The 27552-nt window shown below is 45.2% G+C and overlaps 1 protein-coding gene across 2 annotated transcripts; it reads left to right on the forward strand.

Moving 5' to 3' along the window:
- The first annotated feature begins 9864 nt into the window (after positions 1-9864).
- Bhmt (betaine--homocysteine S-methyltransferase) lies at positions 9865-27332 on the forward strand. Of its 2 annotated transcripts, none has more exons than XM_040729072.1 (8): positions 9865-9954; positions 15177-15309; positions 17759-17877; positions 19269-19460; positions 19801-19948; positions 22979-23161; positions 24091-24319; positions 26464-27332. In XM_040729072.1, exons 1-8 carry the CDS (start codon positions 9922-9924, stop codon positions 26648-26650), a joined length of 1224 nt encoding a protein of 407 aa, XP_040585006.1. In that variant the 5' UTR covers positions 9865-9921; the 3' UTR covers positions 26651-27332. The 2 variants fall into 2 exon arrangements, with proteins under 2 accessions (XP_040585006.1, XP_040585007.1); XM_040729073.1 differs by lacking the exon at positions 9865-9954 and adding an exon at positions 10469-10548.
- Positions 27333-27552: the final 220 nt, after the last annotated feature.

Below are 27552 nucleotides of genomic sequence, written 5' to 3' on the forward strand. Positions count from 1 at the left end.
AGTAATAATCCCACATCTGGATAAATAAGACCACCACCACAAGTTTGAGCCAAATTTGAAGCAAGCTTGATTTTTATTGGGGTGCACTCAAGAGCTGGCCAGCAACTGCCTCCAAAGTTGGGTTAAAGAGAGCAGACCCCAGTCCATCTTTTGGGCCCCTTTTAAGGAGTAAAATCACAAGTGGTTGCAAAGCAGGTTTATAAGAGAGAGACAATGGAGTGATCAGGAAATTTAGAACAATCTCAAAAAAATAGCTTGTGGTTGCCACATAATTAGGGAGGGTGATTAGGGAGGGTTAGGGAAGGTCAGAGCATTCTCAAAAACAAGTCAAGGTCATGGGTTGGGGCAGGTCAGGCTCCAGGAAACAAATTCAAAAACAGCAGTTCAGGTCTTACAGTGAATGGAAAGTTAATTGTAACAATACAGCATAATGGCTCCTGCCTTTAAAATGGAGTCAGGCAGGTTCCTCAACTGTTCCTTGACAGGATGGAGGGCATCAGGAACGGCTGGCTGGACAAGTGGAATGATCAGGGGGAAAGAAGGCCCAGACCCGAGTAGATGGGGAAATATTTACGATAGAAGGAAAGAGTTGGGATGCAAGACGAGCAATGGAAAAACAAACACCTCTGAAGATGCATCGTTACTATTTAAGACATGGCTTAAAATGTGGGGACTATTTTGGTCGTTTGCCTGTTTGGTTGGTTGGTTTTGCCTATGTGTGTGCATGCACTCGCAAGTGGTCTATGCACGTGTTCCTGTGGGTGTGTGGAAGTGCTTGTGTCCAAGGTGGAGGTCAGTGTCTGACGTCTTCTACTAGAAGACAGGACCTTGTCAACTCAGTCGAAGTGGCTGGCCATTGAGACCCAGCGATAAATCTGTCTCCATACCACACACACACACACACACACACACACACACACACACACACACACACACACACACACACACACTGTCACATGCCACCTCTCCAGCACTGGAGTTACAGACACATGTCACTGTATCAGGCTTTCACATGGGTGCTGCGATCCAGATTCAGGTCCTCACACTTATGGGACATGTTCTTTCCTGGGGAGCCATATCACTATTCCCTTGGTGTTTTTGTCTCAGTAGGTCTCACTGTAGACTATGCTAGCCCCAACTTATGTCAATACTTCTGCCTCTGTTTCCCAAGTGCTAGAATTACAGATGTGTAATACCACATCTGAGATGGGAACTATATTTTTTTAATATTGACCACAAAAGATTGTATTCTTTTTAAATTTTCAATAATATATAATAAATACATAGGATACTTTTCACACAACATAAACAAGAAGAAATAAGCTTGTGGCATGTCTTTTTAACATGCCGTTTGTGCTGTTTATAACATTTGATTAGAGTATGTTAGTTGTGCAAAGTGATGAGACCCATTGTGATATTTTCATACATGTACATAATGACTATATTGCAGCCCTTCTCCAATCTGGCCCCTCCCTCTCTCCACCAGGAACTATTTTTAAATCTTTAAATAGAAAAGCTAACACGGCTGTTCTAATCCTTCTCCTAAAAGACGGATGTGGGCCACTCGATTAGCAATTACAACAAGAGCGAAACTGGTAGACCGTAGCATTCTGAGTGAAGATGAAGGAAGGTTGATGGCCAGCCACAACAGCTGGGCTTTTTCTGTGCCGAGGAAGCCGTCCATGCTGCTATCATGGAGGGGTACGGACGTTCTGATTTTAGGGGCAGAAAGTAGCCACCTCACTCCTCTCTAGAAGTGCTTCTTCCTCTTGACCACCTGCACATCATTCACTCTAGTTAACACGCACTTCAGGCTGCTGGGTCTACTGAGCCTCCCGAGGACCCCAGGTCTCTCACAGTCCTGGTTTTTACTTCCCATCCTGGGCCACAGTGGGCACCCTGGAGTCACATCACTGTGGCTTTCTTTTCTTTTCTCCTTTCTGGACCCTTTTCTGAATCATAATAGGACAGTGAACCAATTTAAAAAAGACCTTGTCTCTTCTCTTCTCTCTCTCTCTGTCTCTCTCTCTCTGTCTCTCTCTTCTCCTCCTCCTCCTCTTCCTTCTCCTCCTCCTCCTCTTCCTTCTCCTCGTCTTCCTCTTCCTCTTCCTCCTTCTTCGTTCTGAGGATCAGCCCTTGGACTTTGTACACTGCCACCCAGACAAGCTCTGAGCTTGACAATGTCACATCCCACCCCCCACGCATTCCCGAAAGTTGTGTGATGGTTGCCAGTGCAAGGTGGAGATAAGGGTGTGGTGGTGGTGGGGTGTTGCTAAACATTCCAGGTAATCCTTCTGGAAGTTCTGGCCCCCTTCAAAACTCACCAAAGAAACAGAGGGAAAGCTGTGGTCTGCATTTGTGAGCTCTGTTTTGTGTCTTTAAAAGAGCAAGACCGGTCACTTGTGACCACTGACGTCCAGCTTTAGAACCAGAGGGAAGAGCATGAAGAATATAAATGAAGTTCTCTAAGTAGCTAAGAATGCCATGCCGGCTATGAAGGAGACAAAGATTCCAAGAGGGTGCTCTGCAGGGGACAGACACCTCTGTCTCCAGCTCTGCTGCCCAGAAAGGTGCCTAATGTAGTGAGAGAGCCTACTAGGTACCTGTGGTACTGACCTCCCTTGGAGTTACAGTCAGATCTCAGAGAGCAGCTGAGATTGGATGCTGGAAGCCCTGACCCTGGGTTATCGGCTTCTCATGTAAGTGATTTCTCCCCAATAAAATTAACCTACTTCATCCCAATTTGATATATCGTAATTGTACAGCCACAGCCTACAACAAGGGCCCTATCATCAGCAAGCTGCTATTTCTCATCTTTAGGAATAAAAATTGCACTGACTCTCCAGCGGTGGTGGCACACACCTTTAATCCCAGCACTCGGGAGGCAGAGGCAGGCAGATTTCTGTGAGTCTGAGGCCAGCTTGCTTCATCTGCAGACAGGAGGCAGGACAGGCTCCAAAGCTACAGAGAAACTCTGTCTCAAAAAAATAAACTTGGAAAAAATTGCACTGACTCCCCAGATATAGGGGGATTCCATGGGATAAAACATCTACCTAGGGTAGGATGAGCCCATATTTATGTAGGCACAGTTACTGAAGACATCTTCCCAGAGCCAATGTCCAGATCTAAAGCAGTTTGAACTCTCAGTGACCCAGCTGTGCCTTATGAAGTACAACATCAGTTTCAGATCTGAGTATTAGGTTTGTTGAGTGAATAAAACACTGCTAAAGCATTCTCCCTAGTATATATGGAGTAGAAAAGGTTTTCAGTTATGGGCAGACAACTGGAACATTTGTGTTTGTTTATTGCTTAGAAAGTAAAGACTTAGACTCTGGATGAACAGAGGTTTTGTGGGAAACACACTCTATCCATCAGTGCGCTCCATTGCTGGCAACAGAGTGTAACTAGTTTAAGCCAGAAGAGGGTGATTAAAGTTGGAAGCATCCAGATGCTGATGCTGCGTGTCCTCGAACGCTGGGCGTGAGTCCATACCGTCAAACTGTCCTCATCAGCTCCCATCAGACCAGCATCCTTCCCCTTCACTTCATCCCGTGGCCTGCTTCTCATTTGTGCGCTGGTTACTGAATCCTAAGTCAAAGGCGAGACATCAAATCTGGGAAAGTGCGTTTGAGACCTTAGATAGGTAGAATTCCTAAAACTGCCCCAGACACAAAAATCTGAAAGACAGACATCATGACCACATGAAAATACAGAAATCCGATATTCGAGCTTAAAACCAGGTGTGTGACATAAGTGGATAATCCTAGCTCCTAGAAGGTAGATGCTGAAGGATCATAAATTCAGGAGTTTGAAGCCAGTCTTTCTAGAGCATAGCAAGTCAAAGTAGCCTTTCTGGATGGATGTTGAAGGGAGAAAGGCCTGGGCCCATTGCAGCCAAGCATGTGTGGCTGTGCTGAGGAGGCTTGGGAAAGGATTCTTGGGACAACAATGAATGGCCTTGGGTAACTCAATGAGAACCTTCAGACCTGTTGTCTCACATCAACGTTAATGGAGCTGAACAAGCAAAGAGATCCCGCTAGACTTTTAAATGGTATATATCTTAGTATTCAATCTGAATGAAAATCTAGAAGAACAAATTGAGCAGGTCTAATAAAAGGATGTAAATATTCTATTTTAAACCAGGACAGAGACAAAGAGACACAGAGAGATCTATTTCATTTTCAGGAGGCCATAAAGATGGAGACACAGATTTGTGCAACAGTCCCAGGAATTAGCTACTTTTCCTTTCCTATGCCCATCTTAAACACCATAACCTTTCAGTGACCATGGGTAACACAGGGCTGCACACAATCTACAAGTCATGGTGCATTTGGTGAGTGATAGTCTTCACCCACGCTGCCTTCTGCTAGTAACTGACAATGTGTTCGTGACTCTGAACCTCTGCCAGTTGTGGAGACAGGGCTTCTCTGTGGGACCAAGTGAGTTGGATGGGTCGAAAGAGTTTGGGAAGTTTTCCAGAAAACCAAATACGGAGACCTCAAAAAGTCCCTGCACTGGAGGCTGGGGAGACAGCTCAGTTGTTAAAATACCTGCTGTAAAAACATGAAGACTTGAGTTTGATCCCAGCAACCAGGTAAAAAGTCAAGCAGAGCCACATATACCTGTAATCCCAGCACGGGAAGGGGTGCAGCAGGGGTGGAGACAGTTGGGTCCCTGTATCTTTCTTACAAACCAGCCTAGTCCAATCACCAAACCCCATATCCCAGTGAGAGATCTTATCTCAGAAACCAGGGTGGACAGTTCCTGAGGAATGGCACCCAATGCTGACTGCTGGCCTCCACACCTATGTGCAGCATGTGAACAACATGTACACTCATGAACACACACATACACTCAACACACACACACACACACACAGAGAGAGAGAGAGAGAGAGAGAGAGAGAGAGAGAGAGAGAGAGAGAGAGAGAGAGCTTTGCCCTAACTGTGTCTTCCTCTTAATGAGATCTTGGGAGAGTTTCCCCTCAACCCTTGTGTGCCTCAGTATTGCCATCCATCTAGTGGGAGATGGCAATGCTCCTCCCTTGTGGAGTTAGCATCAGGATTATGTAGTACCTAAGAGGCACCCAGCATGAGCAAGTGCTTGTGACATTCTAATCCCTTGCTTTTCAAAAGAAGAGCAGCAACGTGCCATGTGACAAGCTGAGATCCTGTGAGCTAGAAGACAATGAAGGGGAGACTGCAGGAGTGGGACCCGGAGTTGGGAGGAGAACCCGGGGTGCAACCACCACGCTGGAAGAATCACTCTAGAAAGCTAAGGGGGTCCAAAATGAGTACGAACAGTGTCTGGAGGCTTCCTTTGCGGGAGAACAGGATGGCTGGCCAAGGGGCAAGGGCATGGTTTCACCTGTGGCAGAAAGACACTTCCCCCCAAAGTCCAGCAAAAACAAAAACCTCAGTTGTTTCCCCAGGAGCTAGGGAATCAAAAGTGGAGGCTCAGCCACGGAAAGAAGTTAGATGTCCAGGAGGGGCCAGACGCACTCTGAGAGCCAGGCTAAGAAAGAGCTCAGGGTCAGGTACAGACACAGTGTCTCCTGCAACCCTGGATAGGTTGAGGAAGGGGGATCACTTGAGCCTAGAGTCGGAGGCCAGTCTAGAAAAAGTGCGGCAAGGCCCTGGCTTAAGAAGGAAGAACGGGAAGAACGTTCTTCTCATCTCAAAGAGAAAACACAGACCACACCCAGGAGAAGAGCTGTTCTGGGCTCTAAGTCTGTGCCAAGCTGATTGCAAGCAAATCCAGCTTCCCGTCTCACTTGCGAAAGAAATGAAGGTATTTCCACAATGTTGTTACGTGATAGGGTTTGAGATGCCCAGTGTGCTGGCGTAAATATTGCTGGAGTGTGGCTACCGCTACCAGAGAAGACAGAGTGAGGAAAGCGAACAAGGCTAGCCGAGAGAGGCTTCAAAGAAACAGCCTCCTCCAGCACCACTTTTAAACGATGAACCTGGGAGAGTGAGCGGTACTGAGAACAGACGGCAAGGGAAACCGCCAAGTGGAGTCTACTTGGGGGAAATAAGCATTTAATGATCATATATATATATATATATATATATATGTATATATATATATATATATATATATATATATACAGGGTTTCTCTGTATTGTTTTGGAGCCTGTCCTGGAACTCACTCTGTAGAGCAGGCTGGCCTCGAACTCACAGAGATGCGCCTGCCTTTGCCTTCCGAGTGCTGGGATTAAAGGCGTGCACCATCACAGCCCAGCTAAATATATCTTCTTATTGGGTGGGTGATACTAGCATGGGTAGAGAGTGAGGTAGAAAAATCGTGAGCTAAAGGCTAGCCTATGCTATATAAGGAGTGCTAAGACTACATAATGAGTCTCTCTCTCTCTCTCTCTCTCTCTCTCACACACACACACACACACACACACACACACACACACACACACACACCGCCTTCAGCAGAGGCTGGAAGGTAAGCACACTGGGCATGGTATGGATGACTCACGGGAAGGAGTGAATGCCCTGCACAAAGGAATGCACATTTCCCTTATTAATAAACACTGGCTTTGCCAAAGGAAACATGGATATCGGCTACACTTCCATGTCACCAGTTTGCAAAGAGCTCTCCACTCAGGTGTCAAGACGTTGTTAAACCTGGTGTTAAAATACAAAAAAGTCTTCAATCCTTTAAAACTCAGTGGCTCTTTTTCTTTGATAAATAAAAAATATCTGAGGAAATCCAGTTTCACGTTTGTTTTATTTATTCAACCATTCATTTATTTGTCTAAGAGGTGCTAGGGGTCAAATCCATGGCTTCATGCATGCAAGGCGAGCACTGTAGCGTGAAGCTACACCTCAGCCCTGACTCCATTTCAAAGGAAATCCCAACTAAATAAGAGATGAAAGCCCTGACAGTTCCCACCTCCATAGTGACAAAAAAGGACATCAGCGTTTATGAGAGATATTGTCTGTTTCCTCGTGGGGGGAACACAAAGGAGGAGGTGTGCAGGTGTTTGACATACTGGTGCTTCATGTTCGCCAAGTGGTATTTAATAAATGCTTCCTAGAGTCTGCGCAGGGTGAAGTATAAGCTGCAGGCAGAACTATAACCTCTCTTTTGAGGTTATGAAACTCAGGGGGTGGATTTCCTGCTCTAACCCTCCTCTTTCCTTTTGAGATTTACTTTTAGCACTGAACACTTTGCACTGGGCAAGGACTTCCGGCTGTAGGCCCCCTCATCTCATTATGGTAGCAGAGATCAAAGAACACAGGCATTCTCGTAAGATCAGCTTATTACATAGCGTGCTGCCTCTGGTTTTGACTTAGTCCTGTGGTATCAGGGCAAAGGAATTGGAGATCTGTGGAGTTTTAAGGGTTCTCCCTGCCTTCCTGTCTCAGAATGCCTGAGCACTGTGTAGGACCGCCACTGCACTGAGCTGAGGGGCAAAATAACTACCTGGAGGAGGCACAATGGATGCTTGGGTACAGTGGCACTCAGTGAACTGTGGGTTTTAGCGTCTAACATGGAAATAACAAGTGAGTGATATTTTAGTAGACCAGGTTTAGTGGTAGGAGAAGAGTTAAGACAACAAATTGATAGGCCAGGAAAGATTTAAAAATATATATATTGCCCCAGCACTTGGGAGGCAGAGGCAGATGGGTCTCAGTGAGTTCAAGGTCAGCCTGGTCTACAAAGTGAGTTCCAGTACAGTCAGGACTGCTACACAAAGAAACCCTGTGTCAAAAAAGCATTAAAAATATATATATATATAGCAAAAGCTGCCTATAAGTAATATGGGGAAAGTAGGAACTAGTTAGCATTCTGGGAACTAAAGATCTCCATATTCATATGATTTTTAATATGCATGCTTATACTGCAATAGGCATGGCTTTCCCTGGAAAGACAGTGAACTGATGAGAGCGGTCCTTCCTGGGCTGGGAGAGGTGGCTCAGCGGGCGAGAGCACTTCCTGCTCTTCCAGAGGACCTGAGCTGGGCTCTCAGCGCCAGAATCCAGATGTTCACAACTGCCTGTTGCTCTAGCTCCAGGGACACCTTGGGTCTTTGTGGTCACCTGCACGTGTGTGCACACCCAGACACAGCAATACGCATAATTTAAGATAACACAAACAAATCACTTTTAAAAGACGGTAATCTCCAGAGCAAGAACATGAATTTGCAACAGCAGTTAGGACAATTTATTTTTTTTAAAAAAGTGTGCCATATATCTATATTGTTTATTAAAACTTCATGGTTTGTTCTCAATTTAAAGCTACTAGTTTTTATTTTTTGTGCATTCATGATTTGTCTGCGTGCATGTCTGTGTGAGGGTATCAGATCCCCTGGAGTTAGTGTTACAGTTGTGAGCTGCCTTGTGGGTTCTGGGAATTGAATCCGAGTCCTCTGGAAGAGCAGCCAGTGTTCCTAACCACTGAGCAATCTCTCCAGCCCAAAACTACTAGTTTGTTTTTCTGAATCTGGATGAACCTATAAAGGTGAGAATGTTGGTTTATTGACAGGCAGAACCCTGACAGAGCCCTCTAGTGCCTGGTACAAAAATCCCTGCAATTTCTCTGAGGACACAGTACACTTCACCAATACTGGCTGTCACTGCTATAGTATATGAGGGCATTAACTAACTGTCCTCCAGGACATCAGTGGCAGAAGATATGGTCCTGCAAAAGATGACATTAATGTATGCCTCACTCTTGGTAACTCCTGATAGTGTGTAGGGGCAGTAAAATATTGCCACTTGAATTGCTTTCAATATATTCTTCCTTTTTTCCATTTTCTTTTACATATTCATCAGAGGAAAACGGGCTTTTGAAACACTTTCTCAGTTGTATACCCTTCCTACATCACTTTAAGCTTTTATCAGTTTGTTGTCTGCTGCTATAATTTCTTCCACATGTGTGAAACTGATGCCATTGTTTCAAATGGAGAATTTTCTCCTGTGCTTTTTGTTTTTGGATAAAGGATTCTGGACCCTCAAACTTAGTTGTCTTCTACACATTTGCTAGTATGTTATACAGTTTTTGAAAGTAATATATTCGGCATTTTAAATCATTATGATACAATTTTAAAAGTATTTAGGGAAATATCATAAAACAAAGAACAGGTTAAGACGGGCCACCATTCTGTGATCACCAGACAGCTACTCCGCAGTGTACTTGAGGCAGCTTCCGGTTCCTCTCAGGTTTTTTCCGCCTTTGCTTTTTGTGTGGAATTTTAAAGTTTTCAAAGTCATTTCCATTTTTGTGTTCACATTCGAGACCCTGTGCTTGTTAGATAGTGCAGGTATTCCTATTGGAATCACTGTTACTAGAAACTGCAGGTCCTGTTGGGCTGTGAGGTCACTGAGATCATACCCTCTGCTTGAGGACTGGCACTGAACGCTTCTACAGATGCCAAGTTGGTGTCCCTCTGCCTGGGGTAGGCCATGCAGATCACACTTTGCACAAAGTTCTCACAGGGCATCGCCTCCTCATGCGATGATCTTGAATCTTCGCCTTTGTCAAATATTTGGGCACTGAATGGAATTCTTAGGGGACTGGTCTGGCAGTTTAAGTGGGTCATGAGTACCTGACCCCAGATCAAGGTCAGAGACCTGCGATTGGCCAAAAGGGCAGTGTGCAGATGAGCAAGCAGAGACCTCAGTATTGTTTTTTCTTACTTCGCGGAGTTTCCACCCATCTCAGAGACCAATCTCGACATCTCCTCGGCCAGGCAGCTGCCCAGCTAGCCCCTGGCCTGAATCAAAGGCTGATGGGCGTGTTTCCCGCCTGAGGCCATGTGTTTGACCTGGCCAAGGCTTGGGAAACCAAACCACTGTATAAAGAGACAGGCGACCACCAGTCAGCACAGGCTTTGCTCCCGACAGCTCGCCTCCAGCCTCCAGTCTGCAGCTGTGCCCAGCACCGCTCACTACACCAGAGAGATGGCACCGGTTTCTGGAAAGAAGGCCAAGAGGGTGAGTCTGCAGGGAGCCCGAGTCGCTCTCAGTACCACCACCAGCTGGGTAACCCAACGTTAGCGAGAGCAGAGGGGTAGCATGGAGCCGAGCACCTTCCTAGTCGGCGGTCTTAGGTCAGAAGGGACACACAGAACTTTTGTGTGACTCCGGGTTTCTCCTACAGAATGCACTCTAGACAACCCCTGCCCCAGTCCACCCCACCCCCGCACCCCCGGCTCCACTTAGGACCAAGTTGCACCCTGGATATGTGGGGCGATTGCCTGCTAGACCCAAGGCACCCCCGCAGCCACCTCGGATGTCTGGGTGCCCCCTCCAGGTTCTCAGACTCTCAACACTTTCTGAGTGCCCCACCATAAATACCAGGGAGGAAACTCTCCCAGAGAAGCTGATCACTGACCTAGGGTGCCATTTCCCACCCAGTGGAGGTGGCCCTGGCTGGTGGCTTGCTTGGGTGTCTGGCGGGGTGTCAGTGCAGGAGGGGCAGGCAGCTGCGGAGCCCTCCCGACTGTCCGACGGTTCCTGCCTCGCGCCACTTCCCACCCGACACCCTGCCAGCTGCTGCCAGGAGGACAGGACTGTGCGGGAGTGATGGTAGGTTTCATCCGCAGTTTGTTTCGACGACCACAGAAAAATGCGCACCAAAAACAGTTTCAGAAAAGAATAAATAGGCTGAGTGTAAGACACTGAGGAAGGGCTGTTCACAGCATTGTAAAAACCAAAATGACTGTGGGACCCACTTCTGCTCCCGGTGTCCTGCTGGACACGGGAGTTCAGTCCTTCTTCTGGATTAGGGGGAGGAAGGATAGACAGGGAGATGGGAATAAACTGGGCTCGGATACCACGCTCAGCCACAGAAGACCCCAGGAGATGTCTGGGAGACAGATGGAGCCTGGCTGACTGTACCCCACAGTACTTTGCAAAAGCAAGGCATGTCCTGCGGAGAAACCTGGTGTGCCTAGTCTGTTAAAGGGAGAGCCACCAACTCAAAAAGACATCCACTCAGCGAAGAAAGCTAATCTTGTTAAAATTTGGCAGCACCTCAGCCCAGAGGTCGATGCATGAGAGTAGTATAAGAAGGATGTGCCGTGCAAGTTTTGGAACACTGCCAGCCCATAATTTACTAAATGATGTCCCTTGCAGACTGCAAAGAATGACTCACTGCCAAACCCCCCAACACACATACACACACACACACACACACACACACACACACACACACCCCTTTGGCCCCAATTTGTAAAACCATGGATTCTAATCCACTCCCAAACTCAAGCTTAGAAACTTCACCATTTTAAAGACAACTCACTAGCAGAATCTGATAGCACGAGGTGGCGGTGGGGGTGTGTGTGAAATCACAACACTCAGAGAGGTAAGAGGGTCATAGTTCAAGACCAGCCTAGATTACACAGTGACACAACGTCTGAAAAAAACAATAACTCTCTCTCTCTCTCTCTCTCTCTCTCTCTCTCTCTCTCTCTCTCTCTCTCTCTCTCTCTCTCCTCTGTGTGTGTGTGTGTGTGTGTGTGTGTGTATCTGTCTGTCTGTCTCGGGGGACAGTCTTTAGAGAATGATCAAGAAACACATGGCATAAAGGTGTTTCCATACATAAATGTTAAAACAAGGGCAATAATATGCATGCCTACGTATTTGCACTTAAAGATGGTACAAGGACACATATTCATCGAAAAAAACTGATTAAAATACAAAGAAAAGAGTCTGCAATATTTTGACATATATTCTGCTAGTTACCTAGGCAGATAATGCTTTAAAAAAAAGCTGATGTTACATATACTGCTTAGTAAAATTTTTTCACACGCGCACATATACACACACAAATGTGAGAGTCAAAGTTACATTTTAAGTCTTAATTACTATGCTAAGAGATCATGAAACAAAAATGCCTCTCACCTGCAAGCCCCTTGCCCAAGGACAGATAGTTCCTGAAATGCTGGAGGCTATTTACAGGAGACAACAAGTCACATGTTTTCATTCCTCTAAACATGTTTGTCTGACCCATCAGCACATGTTCACAGGAGGAACATCAGGATGTATGCTTGGCCCTGATTGGACATGAAATGCAGTGAATTAGGGATTTTTCTTCTTAACCCACTACAGTGTATTAATCCGCGTTGTTTCCCAGGAACCTGGGTACGGACCTGGCCAGAGCCCATCTACCTGGCCAGTATTTAATTAAAACTTGCTTCAAATTTGGCTTTAAATTATGGTAATGGTCTTATTCTGGATCGGTGGGATCAGCAAATCAACTAAGCTTTTCATAGCACATTGCACTGTTTAGCTGGTGTTTAGAGAATTAAAAACTTAGTAGAATCTAAGTGTATGCTGAAGTAATCACTCAATAATATGATTGGCATGATAATTGTATCACCACTCCCCTATTTCCAAAGATCGGATTCCTGGCTATGCTGTGTATTAAAATGATGTGGTACTAAAATTTGAAAACATGTTCAGTGAGAGCTGTTAATTGCCATAGTGTCACTAGTTATTTCCACCCAGAGTGACTGTGAGTCATAGCTTATTTATGGGACCATTGTTCATGTGACTGATACACACACACACACACACACACACACACACACACACATATATATACTATGTATGAATATATAGAGTATGTACATATAGAGTATGTATATATATCACATACATATACTATGCATGTATATATAATATGTATATATCACATATACACTATGCAGATATAGAATATATATGTACACACATATATTACATAATTACACTTTTAATTTATATATACATATATGTACTTGGTAGTTTAAGGTGTAGTATTTAGACCCATTGTAGCCATGATGAATATTTGGATTTCAAAATTACACACAAGCAATTCTGTATCTTTATAGTTGTTTGTTAACTCACAGACATCCAGGCTTGAAAGTATTTGGGACCTAAAAGGAAGCCAAGGCAGTAAGTAACATACATCCCCACGAAATTTCCAGTTCCACGGCGAAAATGTCAACGGTTTCTCTCTGGGTGCTTGCAATCAAGATGGCATGGGGTGGGGCTGTGGAGGAGGATTACAGGGAAGGAGGCACTAAGAAGGTGGAGAGGAATTTGGCATAAAATTTGGTGACTCGTTGAGCTGTTTATGCAGCCTGTGTTCTCTTCTCATTTCTAAAAACCCACAGACATGACTAGGAAGTGGACTGCCGTAAATGTGCACTTTCCAACGGAACCCTCGGAGTTATTCACCTTTTCAGAGCCTCCCCACCCTTCCTTGCCGTCATCCGAAATCAAATCTAGAAACCATTTAAGGCTGAGATAGTCATAAGAATCTTGAATAAATTATTCACAGACTCTGAGCTTTAATTTCCCATTCCTAAAGGCAGAGAGAGAACTTGAAGACAGGGTATGTTTAATTTAAAGTTTATGATTCTTAGAAGCTGAAAAAACAGCTTTAGTAGTAAATTACTTTTGAATCTATAAAACTCCTTTCCAATTCACAATTCAAAATTCATCTCTTGCACCTGAGCGCAGTGGCAATCATTCTGCAGCACTGAAATGCAGTAGCTATGGAGATTGCACTGGAAATCATCCATGAATGCTATGCCTGTCGCTTCCCTGTCCTTGGCATGGAGAACAGGATGTGTGTACTCACAAACTCATGGGTGCATAACAGATCTTTGGTTGCAGAGAATGCCAAGAACGGAGCCCATAAGTGGTTTGGCCACCTCTGTTCTAACTGCACCAGGTGTCATGTGACTCTTCAGTCTTCTACCGTACAGCATTCTACGCTACCCCAACCTCTTTGGTTATCCTCTCACTAGTGTGAATCCTCTCTCTAGTGTGTTGATAGAGCAAGAAGATCAGCTGTCTGTCATCCTTTAAGAACATGTGCCACTGGGATATATCTCTGTAGCAGAGTGCTTTCCCAGCATGCACAAGATCCTGGGTTAAATCTCCAGCACTTCTAAAAAGGAAAAAAAAAGATGGTCTTGTCAGAGTGGCTATAGTTTACAATCTATTATGTATTTTACAGGAAGTAGAGGAAAAGAATTTAAGGATTCCAAACCCTCCAATGATAGATGACTAATGAAATTGAAATTTGCTCATTATTCACTGTGTATATGAACTGAATTATTACATTATGCCCATAAGTATGTACAATTTTAAAATATATATGCAAATGGGAAAAATATATGCTTTCTTTTTTCTATCCTGCTGGGGATAGATCCCTGAGCCTCGGGCATGGTAGGCAAATGCTCTACCACTGTGCTACGCTTCAAAGTACTTTGTTATGTGTACTGAAAGACACCCAGGCTCTGCACAAACCCACAAACCCAGTACACACACATGAATATGCCAATTTTCAATAGCTGACCATTCTAAATAAACTAATGCATAGAACACATAAATTAATGTACATATTACATACGTACTTTTCTGATGTTGATGCAAAAACACAGCTCTCATCTCACAGGAATGAGATAGTTTATTCAGGAATCACTCTGAGTGATTATGGCTCAGGTCACTCTAGATTACATGTTCCAATGTTGTACCAGTTTGGCAAAGTTTTATAGTCATACATCAAAGACAGCATAAGTCAAGGCACTCTTTAAATACATTGGTGGAAACATTAGGTAGGCCAGTTACAGCAAAGCAGAGAAACTCTGTTATTGGTCTCAGATACTATGTGACAGCATTCATAGCCCTTTGGTTGGCTGGAAACTGGGGATCTGTTGGAACATTCCAGAGGATTTACCTAATGGTCACAAAGATGTTAGGTCATGTGTGGAGGAAGACAGTTAAAGGCCATTAAGAGGGCCAGATGCGCCCCAAGATAACTTGTCTCTGGACTTGCGACTTTCCAATCCCTTCTCATTACTGAAATTCTTTATTAATTTATTTATTTTATGTATATAAGTGCTCTATCAGCATGTACATCTTTACACCAGAAAAGGGCATCAGAACCCACTATAGATGGTTGTGAGCCACCATGTGGTTGCTGGGAATTGAACTCAGGACCTCTGGAAGAACAGCCAACGCTCCTAACCACTGAGCCAGCTCTCTTGCCCCATCACTGGAGTTCTAATTAGTCAGTCATCCTCATGAAGGTGGAAACTAATTCACACTAAGGTTGCTAAAGAAACTATACTTCTCGAGAATGTATTTGCAAAAAATCACTAAAGATAGAATTTGTCATTGAAACTCAACTCCCTTCTCTCCCTCATCGGTAAATTCAGGGGATCTTAGAACGTCTAAACGCTGGAGAAGTTGTGATCGGAGACGGAGGATTCGTCTTTGCACTGGAAAAGAGGGGCTATGTAAAGGCTGGACCGTGGACCCCGGAAGCTGCCGTGGAGCACCCTGAGGCAGGTTGGTGCATGCTCCTTTCTTAACTATGGTAACGTGTGCTGTGTTGAACCAGCTGCAAGAGCCAACCACGAGACACGAGATGCATGCAATGTGTCCCATACTTGTTACTGACCCTGAGCACTGCCAGCTATCAGAGTCACATGCTGCAAAGCACCGCGGCTGCCCCTGCTTTGATCAGCGACTCACCACCTGGCTCCTGCCCGCCCTTCTCTTGAAAGGAGTCTAGAGCTTGGATTGTCTCTGCCCCTCTCTCCCTGCGTTCAGTGTTCACACAGACAATCCGCTAAGCAGTTTGGGAGTGCCTGAATCTCCTCTCCAGGGAACTTTCCCTTTGTCGTACCTCAGCCACCTACCCTAAAATTCACCAAGAGTTGTACACTGTCACGTCTGCTGCGCGGCCTGTGTCCGAGAACGTGCGGAGGGTGTCGGGGATTGACAACACAGAGACTTGTTAAACGATGTAAAGAAAACTTTAAACAGGCTCCAAAAAGGTTCAAGAAAAACTTCCTAAGAAAGGCTCCCACCAGAGAAGCTTCTGCTCTCTCCTCTACCCTGGCTGGTTCTGCTCTGACACCAGAGGTGGATGTGTGTGGGTTTTTGAAGGTGCGGTTAGTCTCTGGACAAGGTCGAGGTCAGGGCGGTTTCCGTGGGAAGGCCTTTCCCAGGAACTTATTGTATCATTTTTAGTAAACATGTTTTTACTAAACATTGTCTTACAGCTGCCTACTCCCAGGCAGAAGGGGAAGTGGCCAGGAACTTATTGTATCGTTTTTAGTAAACATGTTTTTACTAAACATTGTCTTACAGCTGCCTACTCCCAGGCAGAAGGGGAAGTGGGTCTCTGCTCAAGGTCTGGTGTTCCCACAGTACACCTATGGCGTGCTGAGAACAGGCTCCTTTGACTAGCGCCTCTTGTCTTCCTCATTCCTCCATCTCATCAGGACCCCCATCTTTTGTTCCAACCATGTGTCTGGCTCGGCCTGTATCTCTAAACCCCCTTTAAAATCCTTCCCCAACCCCAGCAGCTTGGTGTTTGTTTGATAGACAGGTGTTCCCTATGTGATGCTTTTATTTGATTCCGGTGCTGACTAAAATGAGCTTTACGGTTCAGGTGAGTGTTTAAGTTGCTTTCCTACTGAGAGCTAAAGTTTCCATGATTAAAAGAGAGGAAAACCACCAAAGGTTTGGATTCAAGCTTGGGAGGCTGTTTTCTAAAATACAGATGCTTTTTTTCTCACTGTTCATCCATTCAAAAAGAAAAAAAACCACACACGGGTTTTTGCATTGTAGGGATGCTACTGAAGCATGGGTGTAACCCCAGCCTTAGTCCCCTCCCCCCCAGTGTCCCAGCTAATACCCCCCCCACAATCTCTGACATAGTTGTCCTCATCTGGATTTTATATGCCTTAGACATTTCAAAACACATTCCAGGGATTGGGAGGGCTGCTGGTTCCTTCCTTTGCCTGGCTAATTCCCCTGACAAAACAAAACAAAACACTAAGTTTCACATTTTATAGGATGAGTGTTTCCCATCTGTCTTAGCATGACAGTTCTCAGCAAGGTTGAAAACATGAACCAACCAGGGAACCTCCAAAAGGATAAGAAACGAAAACCAAAAATAATGCCCAAATCCCACCCCAAATGAGCTAGAGTATCTGTGGGTTTGACCCTCCCTCAAATTCATCATGTTTAAAAAGTATGCAGGGGACATGATGAGCACCGTAGGTTTAGTCAAGCCACCACAAGACCTTTTCTCAAAACACAAGCAAACAGAAATTCAGAATTGTCTTTCAAAAGACACTGGGCTAATCAGATGTATCCCTGAGGTCCAGAGCATAGTCTTTGGGGCATCAAGCAAGTTGGCCATTTGTACCTGTCCCCTGTTCAATGTCCTGCCACTTCTCCAACACCTCTTCAATGCTCAGGCAGACTTCCTCCGTTGCCCCAAATGCCAAACCCGATCCTACCTTGTGTTTGCTCAGGCTGCTCCTACAGGGACTTCCCTTCCCCATCTCCATCCAGCAAGGAACTGGAGTTCTCCACCCTGCAGCCCCAGCGACTTCCCTTCCCATGGGAGACAGCAGCTCCTGCAGAGCCCTCCACACACTGCTTTGGTCAGGTATCCTCGAATGGATCATGAGGGCTCCCAAGGACAAGACAGATTCTTCCCCTGCTGTCGATCGGTGCCTTCCGCAATGAGTCAATGGATGAAGAACAAGCTGACAATGAGCAACTAAACCAAGAACACAGAGGCAAATACAAGGCCATGAGCTCTGGCCCTCTCCAGCCACCCAACCATCTAGCGGTGACAGCTTTGAGAGAGGTTCCAGGAGACCCAGATGTGTGAATGCCAAGCAGCTGTTTTGATGCCTGTTTACCTGAGGGCCCCTAGAAAGCATCATAAGGGGTGATAGGGTGAAATCACAGCCTCGCTTGTGCTCTCTCTCAGTTCGCCAGCTTCACAGGGAGTTCCTCAGAGCTGGGTCGAACGTCATGCAGACCTTCACTTTCTACGCCAGTGAAGACAAGCTGGAGAACCGAGGGAACTACGTGGCTGAGAAGATATCTGTGAGTACGGCCCACCACGGCCACCACCTGGGAAGGGCCTCCCAGACACTCCACGACACAGGTTTCCACAGAGAAAGCCAACGATTTGTTCTATTATCCAAAAATGGGAGGCATGTTATTCATACTCTCGGGACTGAATTGCACTCTTTAAGGTTAATGGGAAGGCATTTATGAAGCAGATTAAAGACACTCAACAACGTGTCATGCTCCTACGTTGCTAAACAAAGCCCCATCTTTACAAGTCTACACATCTTCCCCACTTTTTTTGAGACAAACTCTTATTATGAAGGCAGGCTGACTAGGAGCTCACAGAGATCTGCCTGCCTCTGCCTCCCAAGTGCTGGGGTCATAGGTGTACAGAGTACAGGGGACAGCAAGTCTGAGCAGTGCCCAATTCAGCTGCAGTCGCTTCCATAATTGCCAAACCACTTGCCCACCAAGGTTAAAGATGTTGTCATATTTAGAATGAATTGGGGGTTCTAAAATTCCAACAGTCTAAATGACCTGTGATGCTGGGTGTCCTAGGGTTTTTTTGTTTGTTTGTTTTTGGGGGGGTTGTTTTGCTTTTTTTTGGGATAAAGTAGGATTTTGTGGTTGTTGTCTGCAGTGTGAGGGGCAGAACCCAGGATCTCAAATATGCTAGTCAAGAGGTCTGTCAACAAGCTACACCCCAGATCAGGCGGCCCCACAGGCATTCCTAGCCACTCAAGAGATTGAAGTGAGAGGGTCACTTGAAGCCAGGAATTGAAGGTGACAGGATGAGACTATCTCACACAAAGCAAGCTGGCCTGGTTGTGTATGCCTGTGATCCCAGCACTTGGGAGATGAAGGCAGGGGTATCAGGAGTTCTAGGATAGCCTGGGCTAATGAGACTGAATTTCAAAAAACCCAAACAGAAATGTCATCCTCCAGACCAGCTCAATGTTACATGTCTAAATGATGAGAATGCACCTTACTCGATATTATTTATTGCTTGAAAAATATACAGTCGTCATGAATTTGGTCATCATCCTAACTGAATTTTAGTCTTAACAATCATAAATCCTATTGTCCATTGTCACCACCACAATAATTTGCTAAGTATTGATCTAAGTGCAGGCTAGTTATTAGAAAATTCTACATTAGTCATTTTCATATAAAAACTGTTCATCCTCTCACGGATTTTTGACAAAGAGCTATAGCCCAGATATTGTCACTGTATTCTTTGTTGTTTTCATGATTATTAATGTAGTTTTACAAACTGCTGGATTTGCTAATCCATTGATCTACATAACCCTTTTTTCTGGAATAAAAGCAGTGATTTTAAAAATAAAATTGAGAGGTGGGGATGTAATAATATTTTTTCAGTTTCACATGTAAATTTAGATGTGTCCTCCACTTACCCACTTTAGGGACAGAAGGTCAATGAAGCTGCCTGTGACATTGCACGGCAGGTGGCGGATGAAGGAGACGCTCTGGTTGCAGGAGGCGTGAGCCAGACACCTTCATACCTTAGCTGCAAGAGTGAAACCGAAGTGAAGAAGATATTTCAGCAACAGCTGGAGGTCTTCATGAAGAAGAACGTGGACTTCCTCATTGCTGAGGCAAGCAAGGACACTCTGTGACCAGATGAAGCCCCTTTCTCTAACTATCTGCCCTCTCGATGTCAACATGGGGTGGTGTTCAAGTCTCAAGAAGGAGCAACGACATTTAGCTTTTGAGATATTTTCCCATCTCAGAATTCTGCTAGTGTTGACTCGAGGCATCTAATAGAGTAGCTTTCACACCTTTTCCTTCCATTGACACTAAGAAACTGTCACTCCATTCTATTCCTCGCCAAAAATGCTTAGCAAATTAGACCAGTCCCTCAAGTAACAAGAGGGTGGTATTCTTACCGTTCTGTGGGAAACAGGATTAAAATGTTCTGCCCTTCACTGATTTCAGTATTTTGAACATGTGGAAGAAGCTGTGTGGGCAGTGGAGGCCTTGAAAGCATCCGGTAAGCCTATAGCAGCTACCATGTGCATCGGGCCTGAAGGAGACCTGCATGGAGTGTCCCCCGGAGAGTGTGCCGTGCGTCTGGTGAAAGCAGGTAATGATAGATTTCCACCAGTTTTCCATTTTCATCACTTTTTAAATAACATAAAGAAAATGCACACTGTTCCAGGAATCAATACATACTGTGGTACTTGCCAAGGAAACACAGAAAAGTCTCAAACTTACTTTGCATACACATAGAGTGATGTACTTGTTCATGTGTGTGAATGAATGTATGTGTGTCTGTGCTGGGGATCCGAACTTAGGACCCACGGAGCCATCTCCCCAACTCATGAATCTGTGGTTTTAAGGAACAGTAAAATTTCAGTTTTTAATCCCCAAGCCACAAATGCATGGCAGCCTTCTGAAAGGGGCAGCCAGACATGTAGCTGGAGGTTGAATGCTTGGAAACAAGAAGAACATTAGGTAAGTCAAAAGAAACACTAGGAGAATTGTGTTTTATTTAAACGTGTCTCGAAAATCTTTAAACATTAATAACTTCAAAGCCAGTTGTCTCTTTGCCAATGTTTTTCCTTTCTCACAGTGGCTAAGCTTGCTTTGCTTCGTGTAATTGGTATAATAAATCAAAAGAAACTTCGATATGAAATACTGACCACCTAATATATCTTTTTATCCAATTTTTGTTCCTAACATTGGGTTCACTCCAATTAGGGGAAACTCACAGGCTGCTTTCTAAACTGTCACATTTTAAACCCAAGTTATCACTCGGTGTGGAGCGCACTCTGAACTGGAGACACTTCAGTGATTTGTTTAATTTACGATTCTTATGCCCCTCCTGCTTTTTCATAAAACCCTTTTTCATACTTGTCATTAGAAGTAACAAATATTTATATTTAGGAAGGAAATTGCATAATCCTAATTTTTATGGGAAATATAAAATGAGGAAGATGTACACTGTCTTCAAGAGGATTAAAGAGGACTCCATCACTTACATTGGTAATTGGCAGGCATGCCGGGCCTGCAACTAGCCCTCTGCCATCATTCTACTGGCCTTTCGAATCCTGTGTACCATGCATAGCCTTCATAGGGAACCTCACTCATTTCATTCATGTGTTTAAAGTCTGGCCTCCTCACTAGGCTAACATCTGTGAAGGTGGAGACTGGTCTGTTTAGGTCAGCTCTGAGCACTCTAAGGCTGGAACAGTGCCTGTCACATCATGGAGTTTTAATAACCCCGTCTAATAGACCCAGGCCAGCTTCCAACGTTTAGCTCAAATTTTATCTCCGTGTTTGATAGGATTATCCCCGCCCTTAAGCCATGTCACTTTCTAGTTGTGCCACTCATTTGGAATATCTCCAGTTGGCATTTTTCCATCTGTGAAAATGTTGATAGGTCAGAAGTATTTAGAATATGCCATGCTCAACCTAGCTGTGTGTGAATCTTCACTGTAGACTGAGCAGAAGCTTTGACACATTTTTATAGCCTGTCAATATCCAAGAAGGAAATATGATGAATAGCCATTATCTATAAGTTTAATTCATCTTGGGAAGTCCTGAGCTAAAATATGAAGTCTGTGATATCAGAAACCATACTAGATTTATATTTCCTCTCACAAAGAACCTTACATCTAACAAGTACCTAATAAGTAGCCAATAATTAATTAATTAGTTAATCAGTATAGTACAATTAAAGAAAAAGAATCTGTGGGCACTCCACATTCAAAATCAGAGTAAAAAGGTCAAGATCCGGTGAGAATGGGTGTGGGGTGCATACCTGTAACCCCAGTGCCAGGGAGGCTGAAGCAGCAGGATTGCTTAGAGTTTGAGACCAGCCTGGGCTACAGAGTGAGACTTAAGTGAAGAGGTTAGATGTATGGAGGCATAGGATGGCTCTCTCTGAACCTGAAACTGGTCAGTTAGGTTGGCTTAGTGGACAGCAAGCTCCTGTCTGGGCCTGGCCCATCCCTGCCGCACCCCATTCCCAGAGCAGTGCTTATACAGCTATGCCAGCAGTTTGGTGGGCACTGGATTTGAACTCAGATCCTCCTGCTTTCACAGCGGGCTCACCATGCCGTCATCCCCAGCCCTTTACCAGATATTTTTAAGTCCAAAAAGAAGAAAGAGAAACTCCATTAGAAATTCCTCTCATTTTGAGAGGATAGAACAACAGTTTGCTGTCCCTTCAAATCTTTCGCATGAGGAAATTTCCAAAATCATACCTAATGATTGCCACAACTGGTCAAACTGGGCCCAGACACCGGACATAATGACTTTAAAAGTTTCTCGTTTTTTTTTTTTAATGAGACATCTAAAACATACTTTGTCTCATAAAAATCAAGCATCACAACATCAGATATCAGAAGAACACATTATAGTGACAGCTCCAGGTAGCTTCCCGTCTGGGAGGCTGTCATGCAAATGAGAACTTTGTCCTCAGGATTGATAGGTGTTAACCAGATTAGTCACCTCAGTCAAAAGAGGTTTTCCTAACCACTAATCCCAGACACAAAATTCTTTTTCAAGAAGAGTTCAGAATCAAAAACAACAAATTTTCCCTAAATGGCTTTCTGCTACTGTGCATTTATTAAGCATGCCTGGTGAACGGGGATCCGTGCATTTATTAAGCATGCCTGGTGAACGGGGATCCGTGCATTTATTAAGCATGCCTGGTGAACGGGGATCCGTGCATTTATTAAGCATGCCTGGTGAACGGGGATCCGTGCATTTATTAAGCATGCCTGGTGAACGGGGACACTCATTCCAGCTTCAGGTGGGCAACGTGATGGTTGACACAGGGGCAATGCAGCAGCCGGGCGGGTTGAGAAACCTATGTGCTGGCCGTGTGGTGCCAAACACTGACCAACTGAATGCTGGAGTTTAAAAAGTTAAAAACCAGATGGGCACCCAGTGTACTTAAGTGACACTTCAGTTACACCAGACTCTTGCAAGGGCTTTTCTCAGAAAACACTTCCTGGCTGCCAGGTGACACAGGTTAGTGTGGAGTGAAGACCAAATGTCCTCCTTCAATTTGTCGCTGGGTACGAGCTTCCCACCGGAGCCAGGAGCGTGGAGCCTGCCAGAGCCCGGGGTGGCCCTCAGGCTAACGCGCCCCTGTGACTTCCAGGAGCCTCCATCGTCGGTGTGAACTGCCACTTCGACCCCAGCACCAGCCTACAAACTGTGAAGCTCATGAAGGAGGGCTTGGAAGGTGCTCGGCTGAAAGCCTACCTGATGAGCCAGCCCTTGGCCTACCACACTCCTGACTGCGGCAAGCAGGGGTTTATCGATCTCCCCGAGTTCCCCTTTGGTAAGACCTGCTTTTATAAATTGTCTCAATATCTTTGCATGAGAAATCCCAAATGAATTTATATAGACAGAGAGCTTTTGTCATGGGAGAGAAATAACTGTATTGTCATCTATTGCCTCAAGTTTCTGTCCCTGCAGCCAAAATTCCCTTTATATCAGGCAATGGAAGGACAAATAGGACTACTGGGATAAACGACAACCATGGATTTAAGTGTGAAAGCAGCGACTTGTGCCTTAGAGTTGATGAAAAAGCTGTCCTCTGGGGGGGGGGGGGGTCCTGTAGGGAGCATATCCTGATTCTAGCTCTGTTGCTGAGGTGTTCAACCTTAGGAAACAGCATTTCATCCCTATTTTTTTTTATTTTTTAATCACAAAAAATAAGATTAAGTGGCTTTCTTTCAAAGCCCTGTGCCCTCAACTTATTGTGTGTGAGAGAAAGAGCATGTGTTTACATGTATACATGGACATACATGTGGAGACCAGAGGAGGGCATGAGGCATCCTACCCTCTCACCTACCACCTTTTTAAAGATTTACTTCTAATTCTGCACACACAAGTGTGTGCCTGTGTGTGAGTATGTGCACACATGAGTGTGGGCTCCCACAGAGACCAGATCTGGAGCGGACACTATGGGCGGCTGTCTGGGTCCACCAACATGGCCCCAGGTCCTCACGTTTGAACAGCAAATGCTCTTATTCACCGAGAGGTCTCTCCAGCCCATTTATTTATTCATTCATTCATTTTGTTTTTTCGAGATGGGGTTTCTCTGTGTAACTGCCCTGGCTATACTCACTCTGTAGACCAGGCTGGACCCAAATTCTCAGAGATCCACCTGCCTCTGCCTCCTAAGTGCTGGGATTAAATGCAACCTTTGCCCAGCTCAATTTTTTTTTAATAAAAAGAACTCAGATATACTATCATTTGTTCCAGGATTGGAACCCAGAGTTGCGACCAGGTGGGATATTCAAAAATACGCCAGAGAAGCCTACAACCTGGGGGTCAGGTACATTGGCGGCTGCTGCGGATTTGAGCCCTACCACATCAGGGCGATTGCAGAGGAGCTGGCCCCAGAAAGGGGATTTTTGCCTCCGGCTTCGGACAAACATGGCAGCTGGGGAAGTGGTTTGGACATGCACACCAAACCCTGGGTCAGATCCAGGTCAGTCCCTCTCAATTCCTACTGAATCCCCTAAGTCCAAATGTGAGGCCATTAAAGCACCCTTCCCATTTCCTGCACAACACAGAGGGCGGGCTGACTCCTCCTCCTCTCCATCCCTCACAGAACTGCTCCTAAAGCATCTACCCAGGTGTGGGCCTGTCCTGCAGAAAAGCACCACACATGTGGTATCCACTGCTGCAGAACCACCTGATTTTTAAAGAGATGAAGTTGGGTGTGGTGGTGCATGCCTTTAGTGCCAACACCGGGGAAGCAGAGGTAGTCAGATCTCTGAATCCGAGGACAGTCTAGACTCCAGAACAAATTCCAAGACATCCATGGCTATGCCGGGAAACCATGTCTCAAAACACAAAACAAACAAAAAAGAGTTGAGTGTATCTTGGGTCTAGGGCAATTCAAAGGGAGAATGGTTTCGTAGTATCTATCAAATCCTGAGTTGAAGCTCCAGCAGAATCCAGTATAGCTTTGTATTTATACTTTGTGTTAATGCCAAGTGCTTTGTGTCACGACTTTCAGAGGGGGGAATGAGGTGGTAAGATGGGCAAGGGCTTCCTCAGAGCGCACATTACAATGGGGGTGGGGGTGGGGGTGGGGGAGGGGGAACAGACAAGAAATTGAGCCTAAAATTGGCACAGGGCTAGACACCAGCAATGTCGTAGAAACAGGAACCTATGAGTCTCACAGGGAGGAATGGCTAAGAAAATCAATGCTTGGCCTAGCAATGCGCACTTGTAATCCCAGCACACAGGAGGTAGAGAGGAGAAAATAAGGAGTTCAAGGCCAGTCTCAGCTGCATACTGAGTTTGGGTCCAACATGGTCTGGTCTACATGGGTCACAGACTCAGAAGAAAACAGACACAGCAACAGGAAAACGGTGAAGTCACTGCACTACACTGTAACAGTTTAGATTAAAAGAGAATGGCTGTCTCGGCCTGGAGGACAAGGTCAGAGAAAAAGGGCTCCAGAGCTCTGGATTTTTGTGAGCGGGATCCCACCAGGTAGAAAAGGAGATAGGAGCTCCAGGCGGAAGGGTCTTTGGGTCTGCTCTGCCACTTTTAACAGACGTTGATTCAACACAGGTACCAATCAGGTACCCTGAAGTAGCAAGGCACAGCCTGGTCCCCAAAGAGTTAGCCTAAAAGACAGAAATTAACAAGGAAGTCCGGATGACATGGTGAGTTCCAGTACAGAGATGCACAGCAGTGTGGGCTAATGGTCCGCAGCAGCGAAAGGCAGAATGGAGCTAATGAAGGAGCCCGTGGAAGCTGCAGCCAGGGCTGAACTTTGAAGGATGAATTTCACGGCCAGACAAAAGAGCAGCCTGATGGGAGGCACTAGGAGGGGGGAGGAGGGCGGGGTATTGAGAAGGTCTGAGAGTGGAGACTGCCTTTCATGGAAAGCAGACTCCAGGACGAGGATGGGTAGGTCCATCATCATCAGTGTGCCCGATGGTGTACGACCTCATTTCCAAGGCTGTGGGGGAGCCCAGGGCAAAGCTGGGTGTTCAAGAGCTTAGCAAATGCAATAGCCTTCCAGGCTGGGTAGCTGCCTTCTAGGCTGGCTATCAGCCGTGATGAGGCCAGAAGGAGATGATGAAAATAGAACAAAGAAGGATGGAGGCAGAATCCACACACGGGGGCCAGCTTGTTTGAGTGTGGGTGCAGGGCGAGAGTCATAGAAGGAGATGGAGATGGGTGTGGCCAGAGTATGCTACCCGCACATGGGAGTGCTGTGGTGAAACACGTTGTTTTTGCACAATTAGTGCATTCTAACAAAAGTTCTCTGTGCAGCACTGGCTGTCCTGCAACTTGTGCTATAGCCCAGGATGGTCTCTGCCTCCCAAATGCTGGGATTAAAGGTGTGCGCCACCACCCAGCTAACAGAAGATTTTTAAATGTGGCCAGGACACAAGGACAGCAAGGTTACATATATTGAATAGAAAATATCCTGATTCTAAAATTTAGGCTTTTAATCTCTATGTTTAGATCCAAAGAAGATCTAAAGATTGAAGGGGTGAAAATGCCTTAATCTGGATTAATAAACACATGTTCATGGCCTTACTTTTAGAGACTAATAAAGGCTCTGGGGGTGTACTGGGGATCCTGGTGTGTGCTTTGTTTCCACAGGGCCAGAAAGGAATACTGGCAGAATCTCCGGATAGCTTCTGGCAGGCCATACAACCCTTCAATGTCCAAGCCAGATGCCTGGGGAGTGACCAAAGGAACCTCGGAGCTGATGCAGCAGAAGGAAGCCACTACTGAGCAGCAGCTGAAAGATCTCTTTGCAAAACAAAAATTCAAATCTGCACAGTAGCCGCAGTGCAAGGATCTCGGGAGAATTCTTCTACATCTGGGTCACAATGTACACACAGAAGGAAAAGGTGGCCGAAAGGCAATGTCCAGCCTGTGCCAAGCTTGGTGTTAGCCAGACAAAACAGAATCACAAATAGCATTTTACAGTTATAAAAGACAGCTCTAGAAGTTTACTAGAAGCAAAGAGAGAAAAGTCCACACTAAATCCTAAACAGATTTCCTAAGTATCTGCCACGAAACAGGCATTCCAGAAATCACTGTAGCAAAGCAAAAGTCATTCACATGTTAACCCCACTTCAGGTAAGAGGACGGAACATAAGCCACCATATGTGACATAGTAACCACTCAGGGACCGATCATAAATGACATAGCAACCTACTTTACCTAAGGTGCTACTGGCAGTAGACTCCGATGTCTTTTGAGCATGACCTTTAATGAAACATTTTATGTAATAGCCCTGCAAAACAATAGAACCACAGAGAAGAATCGAATGAACCATTCTAGAATTTTTCTGAATTGAATGAACCATTCTAGAATTTTTCTGTTTTATCCCTTTCTATGTAACCACCCTGTAAAACAACATAGAACCACAGAGAAGAATTGAATGAACCATTGTGGAATTTTTTTCTGTTTTATCTCCTTCCATCCCATTTCATTAATAAAAACAGGCTGGTTGAAAACCTTGAAGGCAATTTTTGTGACCCATTAATGGTTTTTGATTATTGCTACAGAACACTTCAGATACGGGGCCCACCCAAGGTAAATGTATCATGGAAAACCAATCATATGGGACTAGTTACTAAGCATTCAGATCAGAGAGTTCTGTTTTGAGAATGCTAACATTCTCTCCATTTCCAAACTTACTTCAGCCACTATCACATACATGCATACTGGGAAGGGAGA

The sequence above is a fragment of the Mesocricetus auratus genome, unplaced genomic scaffold (genome assembly GCF_017639785.1).
Source record: "Mesocricetus auratus isolate SY011 unplaced genomic scaffold, BCM_Maur_2.0 Super-Scaffold_100020, whole genome shotgun sequence".
In the NCBI taxonomy this organism is placed as follows: Eukaryota; Metazoa; Chordata; class Mammalia; order Rodentia; family Cricetidae; genus Mesocricetus; species Mesocricetus auratus.

Coding starts and splice junctions, on each gene's coding strand:
- Bhmt (XM_040729072.1), top strand. CDS start 9,922: ATGGCACCGGTTTCTGGAAAGAAGGCCAAGAGG. Junction 17,878..19,268: donor ACGTGGCTGAGAAGATATCT/GTGAGTACGGCC, acceptor TACCCACTTTAG/GGACAGAAGGTCAATGAAGC. Junction 24,320..26,463: donor AAACCCTGGGTCAGATCCAG/GTCAGTCCCTCT, acceptor TTGTTTCCACAG/GGCCAGAAAGGAATACTGGC.